Source organism: Onthophagus taurus, chromosome 5 (assembly GCF_036711975.1).
Source record: "Onthophagus taurus isolate NC chromosome 5, IU_Otau_3.0, whole genome shotgun sequence".
NCBI lineage: Eukaryota > Metazoa > Arthropoda > Insecta > Coleoptera > Scarabaeidae > Onthophagus > Onthophagus taurus.
Genome location: NC_091970.1, coordinates 1,327,005 through 1,339,772, shown reverse-complemented (window position 1 = coordinate 1,339,772; position 12,768 = coordinate 1,327,005). Strand labels below are relative to the sequence as shown.

Genomic DNA, 12,768 nt, shown 5'->3' with positions numbered 1-12,768 from the left:
ATGCTAATTTAAAAATTCCTGGAAGCGGTGTTTATTGAAATTAAGGAATGAGACTTATTCTAAATTAAAGCTCAAAGCTTTCTTTTCAAAATGATGTATAATAATTGTTGGGTTGGATTGGAAAAATATTAAGAAAAAAGATGTTGACACAAAACTTACATTTTCGTATAACCTAAAAGTGTCAAAAAAGATGCTAATTTAAAAATTCCTGGAAGCAGTGTTTATTGAAATTAAGGAATGAGACTTATTCTAAATTAAAGCTCAAAGCTTTCTTTTTAAAATGATGTATAGTAATTGTTGGGTTAGATTGGAAAAATATTGAGAAAAAAAATGTTGAAAGAAAACTTACATTCTCGTATAACCTAAAAGTGTCAAAAAAGATGCTATTTTAAAAATTCCTGGAAGCCGTGTTTATTGAAATTAAGGAATGAGACATATTCTAAATTAAAGCTTAAAGCTTTCTCTTTAAAATGATGTATAATAATTGTTGGGTTGGATTGGAAAAATTTTGAGAAAAAAAATGTTGAAATAAAACTTACATTTTCGTATAACCTAAAAGTGTCAAAAAGGATGCTATTTTAAAAATTCATGGAAGCCGTATTTATTGAAATTAAGGAATGAGACTTATTCTAAATTAAAGCCCAAAGCTTTCTCTTTAAAATGATGTATAATAATTGTTGGGTTGGATTGGAAAAATATTGAGAAAAAAAATGTTGAAACAAAACTTACATTCTCGTATAACCTAAAAGTGTCAAAAAAGATGCTAATTTAAAAATTCCTGGAAGCCGTATTTATTGAAATTAAGGAATGAGACTTATTCTAAATTAAAGCTCAAAGCTTTCTCTTTAAAATGATGTATAATAATTGTTGGGTTAGATTGAAAAAATATTGAGAAAAAAAATGTTGAAACAAAACTTACATTCTCGTATAACCTAAAAGTGTCAAAAAAGATGCTAATTTAAAAATTCCTGGAAGCCGTGTTTATTGAAATTAAGGAATGAGACATATTCTAAATTAAAGCTCAAAGCTTTCTTTTTAAAATGATGTATAATAATTGTTGAGTTGTATTGGAAAAATATTGAGAAAAAAAATGTTGAAACAGAACTTACATTCTTGTATAACCTAAAAGTGTCAAAAAAGATGCTAATTTAAAAATTCCTGGAAGCCGTATTTATTGAAATTAAGTAATGAGACTTATTCTAAATTAAAGCTCAAAGCTTTCTTTTCAAAATGATGTATAATAATGGTTGGGTTTGATTGGAAAAATATTGAGAAAAAAAATGTTGAAACAGAACTTACATTCTCGTATAACCTAAAAGTGTCAAAAAAGATGCTAATTTAAAAATTCCTGGAAGCCGTGTTTATTGAAATTAAGGAATGAGACTTATTCTAAATTAAAGCTCAAAGCTTTCTTTTCAAAATGATGTATAATAATTGTTGGGTTGGATTGGAAAAATATTGAGAAAAAAAATGTTGAAATAAAATTTACATTTTCGTAAAACCTAAAAGTGTCAAAAAAGATGCTAATTTAAAAATTCCTGGAAGCCGTATTTATTGAAATTAAGGAATAAAACTTATTTTAAATTAAAGCTCAAAGCTTTCTCTTTAAAATGATGTATAATAATTATTGGGTTGGATTGGAAAAATATTGAGAAAAGAAATGTTGAAACAAAACTTACATTTTCGTATAACCTAAAAGTGTCAAAAATAATGCTAATTTAAAAATTCCTGGAAGCCGTGTTTATTGAAATTAAGGAATGAGACTTATTTTAAATTAAAGCTTAAAGCTTTCTTTTTAAAATGATGTATAATAATTGTTGGGTTTTTTTTTTTCGAGATAGATTTTGTTACTTTTTTATTTATTTTTCCGAACTGTGTGTGGATACTATCCATAAAATAAACACAAAGAGAATTCGTGACTAGAAGAATCGTAAACGCGCCGTGTCCTCTTGGGAGGAACAGATCTAAGATTTCTCCTTCCCCGTTCAATAATTTAATAAAAGATCCCGACCCTACGTTTTCCTTCGGGTTTTTCCTCGCAGACATCTTTTCTAAAACAACTTTTTTATTTCCAGGTGTGACATAATGCCAGAAACGATGGCCACATTTCCAAATAAAGACGAAGACATCCCACCCGACATTCAAAACTACTTCTCTTCCACATCTAGTCCTAAATTAACGCCAAAATTAAACTGTGATGATCTAAATTCAAAATTGGCCGTTAAAACTGAAGACTCAAGCTTTTCTAGTTATAATTTAAAGTCATCTATTGATAACGATGATAGTTATAGCACTAATTTAACCGACGAAGCTTTTGGCAGTTATGAAGCGAATTTAGCTGGGTTTAATGATAAGAATAAGATAATTAAAGATAGTAAGTCGAATCAGACTAGTTTTAGTGATTTATCATCGCTGACGATTTATTATATTGAGAGTGATGATGATGATGATGTTTTGAGGAATAATAATGTTGATGCCTCGACTGAAACAACATCAACTAATTTAAGTTATCGCTTAAGAAAGTGTATTTCTGATCCTGTTTATAACAATTCTAATTCGGGTAAGAAAATAAGGAATTCTTTTCATAAAGACTTAAACGAAGCTTTAAGTTCGCTGTTATGGCAGCCGTACGAATATCAAAATGTTGAAAGTACTGATGATGAAAATCAAAACGAAGACGAAGAAGAAATAGAGGATTCTTCCATCGATTGCAGCGACCTTGAAGATACGAACAATGGTGAAGAAGCAGTGAATAACCTGCACCGGCAGCAACGACAACAACGGCAAAAGCACCAGCAGCTACAGCAGCAACGCACGGACGAAGAAGAAGAGGGGGACCCTCAACGTCGGTCACGTGATGGTTTGCCTCTCTCCAGAAGTAGGTTGAGTACGGCTCCCAACAACAGTTTTAGTGCGAGTTGCGCGAACGAAGGATCCGCTGCGTTGCGCGTTCGTGATGGTATTTTTAGTGAAATGACCGAAAATTTATCGGCAACCACCGAAAAGGTGATCCAACAAAATGGCGAAAACGCCACCATCGCTTTGAGGAATTTAAGCCAAGTGAATATCGTCGGATTACCCAGTAACAGATCAAACGTGAGGAACACTAACTCGTTAACAACGGGGCAGTTTAAATACAACGCGAACGTTAATTCGGCCAATATAGTTAATTTAAATAATCACCACCATCTTAACCACCACCATAATCATCACCATCAAAGGCACCACTCTCAAATTGAAACTAATCAACAACAAACAGTTCCTATTAGTCATATTAGGAGCTTGTCGGTGCCGAAAAAGTTGGATAATAACAATTCGAGTGATGAACAACGCAGATTTCCTCCTATTAACGTCAGCAATGTTAATGTTAATTATTACCGGGCGGTCCCAGCAAATGTGGTATCCACCGTTCCTCAAATACAATGTGTTACATCCAACGATTGCGTCTCAAACGTCAACATCGTTCAAGCCATGCCATTAGGATCAACGAGTTATTCGAATTTGGCACAAAATCAACAAAACCTCCAACAATGTGCTGTAACAACTTTCGGAAGTAGCATAATCACGCAACACTTTCCAAGTGGAAACACTTACAACATCACCTCTTCAGTTCCGATTCAAGTTCAAACGAATCAAAACGTTTTTAGCACTAACACAACCGAAGTGACCATTCACGGTGCTCCGAATACGTCAAATTCGAATTCGACCAATTTGATTCAATCGAATCCGATCCAAAGTAATAATAATAATCATCAGATTCAAATTATTAATCGGCCAACGGAAGTGACGAGAACTTTCACGTCGACGGAAGCCCAAACTGATGATACTTTGGGATTACAACCGGACGTTCAAACGCAAACAACGACGACTTCGACCTCAACGACGTCTAATAATCAAACGAGTAGGGAGCAACGAAGAAGGGAACGAAGGGAGAGGCGACATCATAGGAGGACGAATAATTCGATTAATTCAAATAATGGAAATGGGAATTTGTTGATGCATCAAATTCAACAAAATGATCATCGCCTCCCCGATTTATTAAACTCGCATATGCCGCCGTCTTATAATAATTCAGTGCTTGGTGGTGGACCTCCCCCTATGGTTAATGGTGCCGGTTTAGTGAGTGCTCCTTTGGTGCAAACGATGGTACCAAATCCAATCGTGGGTAGCCCCTTGGTCACTTTTCCTGGCCCCGTTGTTGCCGGGCAAGTGCCTCTCGTTCAACCCGGTCCTATGCCAGTTCAAGTAGCTGCACCCAGCGGATTTAGGTTTCCATTTCAAGGAACTGGATTTAGAAGGTAAGAATTTGTTGTAATAATCTCGCTAATTAGGAAGTTGCGTAAGATTCTCTTCCTCGCTGGGTGGGTAATAAAAGCTTTAATATAATAACACAATAGCGAAACGCACAAATATACACATATGGCCGCTTGTATAATAATGGCGTTAAAAGTTTCTCTTTTTGCTAGCACGCCCACTTTCACGTGGAAAAATTAACGAGGAAACGGCAATGCACCGTGAAATAAATTGAGCGAATCTAATGAAACTGTTTCCGGTTTAATATCAAAACTACATCTAATAGCAAAACGATAATCGCGCCATTCTTGTTATTGTTACTTACATCCTAAAATAGAGTTGGATTAAAAAGATGATATCAATGAAAATAATTGTCTTTGGTGAGTTGAAACTAGATTAAATTTGCTTTAAGATCCTTCTTATTTCATTACGATATCTCAATTAGTTTTTGAGATACGATTTTTTAAATTTAAATGTCTCTAAATACAAAGAATTTAAAATTTAAACTTGTGGCCATAGATTTAAAACATCATAAAAACCAAGTTTATAGAATCGAAGATATTATTTATTGCACCTTAAATCTTGATTAAATTTGCCTTAAAATACTTCTTATTTCATTGCGATATATTATTTGGTTTTTGAGATACGATTATTTAAAATTTCAATAAAAAAGAACTTGCAAAGTTTAATTAAAAAAATGATAACAACGAAATGTATGGAATGGAAGAAATTATTTATTGCACATTAAATCTTGATTAAATTTGCTTCAAAATGCTTCTTAATTCATTACGATATCTCAATTAGTTTTTGAGATACGATTTTTTAAATTTAAACGTATCTAAATATAAAGAATTTAAAATTTAAACTTGTGGCCATAGATTTAAAACATCATAAAAACCAAGTTTATAGAATCGAAGATATTATTTATTGCACCTTAAATCTTGATTAAATTTGCCTTAAAACGCTTCTTATTTCATTGCGATATCTTATTTGGTTTTTGAGATACGATTATTTAAAATTTCAATAAAAAAGAACTTGCAAAGTTTAATTAAAAAAATCATAACAACGAAATGTATGGAATGGAAGAAATTATTTATTGCACATTAAATCTTGATTAAATTTGCTTCAAAATGCTTCTTATTTCATTACGATATCTCAATTAGTTTTTGAGATACGATTTTTTAAATTTAAAAGTATCTAAATACAAAGAATTTAAAATTTAAACTTACAGCCATGGATTTAAAACATCATAAAAACCAAGTTTATAGTATCGAAGAAATTATTTATTGCACCTTAAATCTTGATTAAATTTGCCTTAAAACGCTTCTTATTTCATTGCGATATCTTATTTGGTTTTTGAGATACGATTATTTAAAATTTCAATAAAAAAGAACTTGCAAAGTTTAATTAAAAAAATCATAACAACGAGATGTATGGAATGGAAGAAATTATTTATTGCACATTAAATCTTGATTAAATTTGCTTCAAAATGCTTCTTAATTCATTACGATATCTCAATTTGTTTTTGAGATACGATTTTTTAAATTTAAACGTATCTAAATACAAAGAATTTAAAATTTAAACTTGTGGCCATGGATTTAAAACATCATAAAAACCAAGTTTATAGTATCGAAGAAATTATTTATTGCACCTTAAATCTTGATTAAATTTGCCTTAAAACGCTTCTTATTTCATTGCGATATCTTATTTGGTTTTTGAGATACGATTATTTAAAATTTCAATAAAAAAGAACTTGCAAAGTTTAATTAAAAAAATCATAACAACGAGATGTATGGAATGGAAGAAATTATTTATTGCACATTAAATCTTGATTAAATTTGCTTCAAAATGCTTCTTAATTCATTACGATATCTCAATTTGTTTTTGAGATACGATTTTTTAAATTTAAACGTATCTAAATACAAAGAATTTAAAATTTAAACTTGTGGCCATGGATTTAAAACATCATAAAAACCAAGTTTATAGAATCGAAGAAATTATTTATCGCACCTTAAATCATGATTAAATTTGCCTTAAAACGCTTCTTATTTCATTGCGATATCTTATTTGATTTTTGAGATACGATTATTTTAAATTTCAATAAATTTCGGTAAAAAAGAACTTACAAAGTTTAATTAAAAAAATGATAACAACGAAATGTATGGAATGGAAGAAATTATTTATTGCACATTAAATCTTGATTAAATTTGCTTCAAAATGCTTCTTAATTCATTACGATATCTCAATTAGTTTTTGAGATACGATTTTTTAAATTTAAACGTATCTAAATATAAAGAATTTAAAATTTAAACTTGTGGCCATAGATTTAAAACATCATAAAAACCAAGTTTATAGAATCGAAGATATTATTTATTGCACCTTAAATCTTGATTAAATTTGCCTTAAAACGCTTCTTATTTCATTGCGATATCTTATTTGGTTTTTGAGATACGATTATTTAAAATTTCAATAAAAAAGAACTTGCAAAGTTTAATTAAAAAAATCATAACAACGAAATGTATGAAATGGAAGAAATTATTTATTGCACATTAAATCTTGATTAAATTTGCTTTAAAATGCTTCTTAATTCATTACGATATCTCAATTAGTTTTTGAGATACGATTTTTTAAATTTAAACGTATCTAAATACAAAGAATTTAAAATTTAAACTTGTGACCATGGATTTAAAACATCATAAAAACCAAGTTTATAGAATCGAAGAAATTATTTATTGCACCTTAAATCTTGATTAAATTTGCCTTAAAACGCTTCTTATTTCATTGCGATATCTTATTTGGTTTTTGAGATACGATTATTTAAAATTTCAATAAAAAAGAACTTGCAAAGTTTAATTAAAAAAATGATAACAACGAAATGTATGGAATGGAAGAAATTATTTATTGCACATTAAATCTTGATTAAATTTGCTTCAAAATGCTTCTTATTTCATTACGATATCTCAATTAGTTTTTGAGATACGATTTTTTAAATTTAAATGTCTCTAAATACAAAGAATTAAAAATTTAAACTTGTGGTCATGGATTTAAAACATCATAAATACCAAGTTTATAGAATCGAAAAAATTATTTATTGCACCTTAAATCTTGATTAAATTTGCCTTAAAACGCTTCTTATTTCATTGCGATATCTTATTTGGTTTTTGAGATACGATTATTTTAAATTTCAATAAATTTCGGTAAAAAAGAACTTGCAAAGTTTGATTAAAAAAATGATAACAACGAGATGTATAGAATCGAAGAAATTATTTATTGCACATTAAATCTTGATTAAATTTGCCTTAAAACGCTTCTTATTTCATTGCGATATCTTATTTGGTTTTTGAGATACGATTATTTTAAATTTCAATAAATTTGGGTAAAAAAGAACTTGCAAAGTTTAATTAAAAAAATGATAACAACGAGATGTATGGAATGGAAGAAATTATTTATTGCACATTAAATCTTGATTAAATTTGCCTTAAAACGCTTCTTATTTCATTGCGATATCTTATTTGGTTTTTGAGATACGATTATTTTAAATTTCAATAAATTTCGGTAAAAAAGAACTTGCAAAGTTTGATTAAAAAAATGATAACAACGAGATGTATAGAATCGAAGAAATTATTTATTGCACATTAAATCTTGATTAAATTTGCCTTAAAACGCTTCTTATTTCATTGCGATATCTTATTTGGTTTTTGAGATACGATTATTTTAAATTTCAATAAATTTGGGTAAAAAAGAACTTGCAAAGTTTAATTAAAAAAATGATAACAACGAGATGTATGGAATGGAAGAAATTATTTATTGCACATTAAATCTTGATTAAATTTGCTTCAAAATGCTTCTTATTTCATTACGATATCTCAATTAGTTTTTGAGATACGATTTTTTAAATTTAAATATCTCTAAATACAAAGAATTTAAAATTTAAACTTGTAGCCATGGATTTAAAACATCATAAAAACCAAGTTTATAGAATCGAAGAAATTATTTATTGCACATTAAATCTTGATTGAATTTACCTTAAAACGCTTCTTATTTCATTGCGATATCTTATTTAGTTTTTGAGATACGATTATTTAAAATTTCAATAAATTTCGGTAAAAAAGAACTTGCAAAGTTTAATTAAAAAAATGATAACAACGAAATGTATGGAATCGAAGAAATTATTTATTGCACATTAAATCTTGATTAAATTTGCTTCAAAATGCTTCTTATTTCATTACGATATCTCTATTAGTTTTTGAGATACGATTTTTTAAATTTAAACGTATCTAAATACAAAGAATTTAAAATTTAAACTTGTGGCCATGGATTTAAAACATCATAAAAACCAAGTTTATAGAATCGAAGAAATTATTTATTGCACCTTAAATCTTGATTAAATTTGCCTTAAAACGCTTCTTATTTCATTGCGATATATTATTTGGTTTTTGAGATACGATTATTTTAAATTTCAATAAATTTCGGTAAAAAAGAACTTGCAAAGTTTGATTAAAAAAATGATAACAACGAAATGTATAGAATCGAAGAAATTATTTATTGCACATTAAATCTTGATTAAATTTGCTTCAAAATGCTTCTTATTTCATTACGATATCTCTATTAGTTTTTGAGATACGATTTTTTAAATTTAAACGTATCTAAATACAAAGAATTTAAAATTTAAACTTGTGGCCATGGATTTAAAACATCATAAAAACCAAGTTTATAGAATCGAAAAAATTATTTATTGCACCTTAAATCTTGATTAAATTTGCCTTAAAACGCTTCTTATTTCATTGCGATATCTTATTTGGTTTTTGAGATACGATTATTTTAAATTTCAATAAATTTCGGTAAAAAAGAACTTGCAAAGTTTGATTAAAAAAATGATAACAACGAGATGTATAGAATCGAAGAAATTATTTATTGCACATTAAATCTTGATTAAATTTGCTTCAAAATGCTTCTTATTTCATTACGATATCTCAATTAGTTTTTGAGATACGATTTTTTAAATTTAAATATCTCTAAATACAAAGAATTTAAAATTTAAACTTGTAGCCATGGATTTAAAACATCATAAAAACCAAGTTTATAGAATCGAAGAAATTATTTATTGCACCTTAAATCTTGATTGAATTTACCTTAAAACGCTTCTTATTTCATTGCGATATCTTATTTGGTTTTTGAGATACGATTATTTAAAATTTCAATAAAAAAGAACTTGCAAAGTTTAATTAAAAAAATGATAACAACGAGATGTATAGAATCGAAGAAATTATTTATTTCACATTAAATCTTGATTAAATTTGCTTCAAAATGCTTCTTATTTCATTACGATATCTCTATTAGTTTTTGAGATACGATTTTTTAAATTTAAATGTCTCTAAATACAAAGAATTAAAAATTTAAACTTGTGGCCATGGATTTAAAACATCATAAAAACCAAGTTTATAGAATCGAAAAAATTATTTATTGCACCTTAAATCATGATTAAATTTGCCTTAAAACGCTTCTTATTTCATTGCGATATCTTATTTGATTTTTGAGATACGATTATTTAAAATTTCAATAAATTTGGGTAAAAAAGGACTTGCAAAGTTTGATTAAAAAAATGATAACAACGAGATGTATGGAATGGAAGAAATTATTTATTGCACATTAAATCTTGATTAAATTTGCTTCAAAATGCTTCTTATTTCATTACGATATCTCAATTAGTTTTTGAGATACGATTTTTTAAATTTAAATGTGTCTAAATATCAAGATTTTAAAATTTAAACATGCCTTGATGGATTTAAAACATCACAACAACCAAGGTTATAGAATCGAAGAAATTATTTATTGCACATTAAATCTTGATTAAATTTGCTTTAAAATGGTGTTTATTTCATGGCGATATCTCAATTCGTTTTTGAGATACGATTTTTTAAATATTTTATAACATTAAAAACGACACAGTTGGATTAAAAAAATCATATCAATGAAATTAATAGAATCGAAGCAATTATTTTTGGTGAGTTGAAACTAGATTAAATTTGCTTTAAAATGTTTTTTAAATCATCTTGATATCTCAATTACTTTTTGAGATACGTTCTTTTAAAATTTGTTGTTTTAACTTAACCCTTCATAAATTGACGTGGAGAGGTGAACTAAAAAAAATCATAACTCCGAATTTTTTTAAAATCAAGAAATAATTTTTATCTCATTAACTATTAATTAAATTTGTTTTAAAATGGTGTTTATTTCATGATGATATCTCAATTCGTTTTTGAGATACGATTTTTTAAATAATATTTTTATAACATTAAAAATGATAGAGTTGGATTAAAAAAATCGTATCAATGAAATTAATAGAATCGAAGCAATTATTTTTGGTGAGTTGAAACTAGATTAAATTTGCTTTAAAATGTTTTTTAAATCACCTTGATATCTCAATTACTTTTTGAGATACGTTCTTTTAAAATTTGTTGTTTTAACTTAACCCTTCATAAATTGACGTGGAGAGGTGAACTAAAAAAAATCATAACTTCGAATTTTTTTAAAATCAAGGAATAATTTTTATCTCATTAATTATTAATTAAATTTGCTTTAAAATGGTGTTTATTTCATGATTATATCTCAATTCGTTTTTGAGATACGATTTTTTAAATAATATTTTATAACATTAAAAACGACACAGTTGGATTAAAAAAATCATATCAATGAAATTAATAGAATCGAAGCAATTTTTTTTGGTGAGTTGAAACTAGATTAAATTTGCTTTAAAATGTTTTTTAAATCATCTTGATATCTCAATTACTTTTTGAGATTCGTTCTTTTAAAATTTGTTGTTTTAACTTAACCCTTCATAAATTGACGTGGAGAGGTGAACTAAAAAAAATCATAACTCCGAATTTTTTTAAAATCAAGGAATAATTTTTATCTCATTAATTATTAATTAAATTTGCTTTAAAATGTTGTTTATTTCATGGCGATATCTCAATTCGTTTTTGAGATACGATTTTTTAAATAATGATACATGAATTGGTAAATGTGAGTATTTTTTAAACAAAAGATAATATTAAACAATTTTTCTCGAAGGCTCACTTCTTTATCTTTAACAACTACTTCTAATAATCTTTATAAAGTCTTCAAAGCATGAGGTAAACTGTTTCTTAGTTCAATTTTCGTACCCTTTGAATCCCATGAAGGACAGGTTCTTTCTTTTTCGATATTGTTGGCTCTTCAGTTATAAAAACTTCCTGAGATCGAGTCGCATCATATCTCTGAATCGTTGTATGAGAATTAATCGTTGTATTTACACCGAATATGTGTATACGTGTCTATTTTTCTACATTTACCGTGTCTCTGCGGTAAAACCTAAGATTTACCGTGTAAAAAAGTTCGAAATTAATTTCTTTGTGATTTAACTTCTTTTTGATTATAATTCCTAACGCTGGTTTATTTAATAAATCGTTTACACATAGTTCTCACCCGCATTCCTAGTGGTACCTGCATCGTCCTCATTTATTTCTTTCGCAACATCTGCTCGGAAAAGTATCGGAATTACTTCAAAGAATAATCTGTTGGTGTTTATATTTCATAATAAAGCAAATTAGAATATTTATTTATTAATTAAACATTTTTAAGTTTATCTTATTTCCTCAATACATGCTTCTTTTTTAACTTTAAAGTAATGTATTCGCATACGATGAGGACGACGATGCACACCCGGTATGTTCTTGCATCCTGTCTCTATATTTACCGCTACTCCGTGTTGTAGTCGTCGTCGTCGGTTCGTTTCGTTCGTCCTTTACCTCCTCCTCTCGCCGTCTTTTTCTGGGCGGCTCAACAGCGGCTCGTGAGGACGAAGAGATCGTCGAACTGTACACTATAACACCACGCCTGGAACACCTGACCAACACACTTCTGGCTCGACTTCCCCCATATATTACAAAAAAAGATAATCAAAATCAAAGAAGAAATTCAAAAATCTAAATTCATGGAGGAATTTTAGGAGTTATTAGAACGGAAAGTTTCAAAATGAGGAAATGTCGCTTTAAATCGTCAAAGAAAAGTATGAATCCGGTTTTCTTTCATTCCCTTTTTTTCTTTGTGCCAAATCGGTTATTGTACAACCTACACGTTTGAAACCATAAATCACCCAACGAGTTATTCATGTAAGAGAATGAATGAGGGTGGGTGGGTAGTCGAAGAACAGATGTTGTCGGACCCTCGACACCAGTTGGGGCAGTTTCCTTTTAATAAATATTGGAAAAAGCACGAACAACAAACATAACATCAAGTATGCAACCAAATACGCAAATCGCATATTGCAATACGCACCCTGTGATGTTGGTTGCATACTTGTAATGATGAAGATAATTAATTAACACAGTGTAGTCGTAATTCGCCTTTTCGTCGTTTAAAATTAATTGGTTAGCCCGTGGGGGTAGATTTATACGAAAAGTTAACGAAATTATCTATGCTAATAGCGCACGGATA

The 12,768-nt window shown here is 28.5% G+C and overlaps 1 protein-coding gene across 2 annotated transcripts in view; it reads left to right on the top strand.

Annotated features, from left to right (window-relative positions):
* Positions 1–12,768, top strand: part of LOC111413529 (probable serine/threonine-protein kinase DDB_G0282963) — a 155,453-nt gene that overhangs the window by 83,068 nt on the left and 59,617 nt on the right. For both annotated transcript variants that reach the window (XM_071196088.1, XM_023044534.2), the window contains one exon: positions 2,076–4,298. In XM_071196088.1, coding sequence (XP_071052189.1) covers positions 2,086–4,298 — 2,213 coding nt within the window. In that variant the 5' untranslated portion in view covers positions 2,076–2,085. The remainder of the gene's footprint in view (positions 1–2,075; positions 4,299–12,768) is intronic.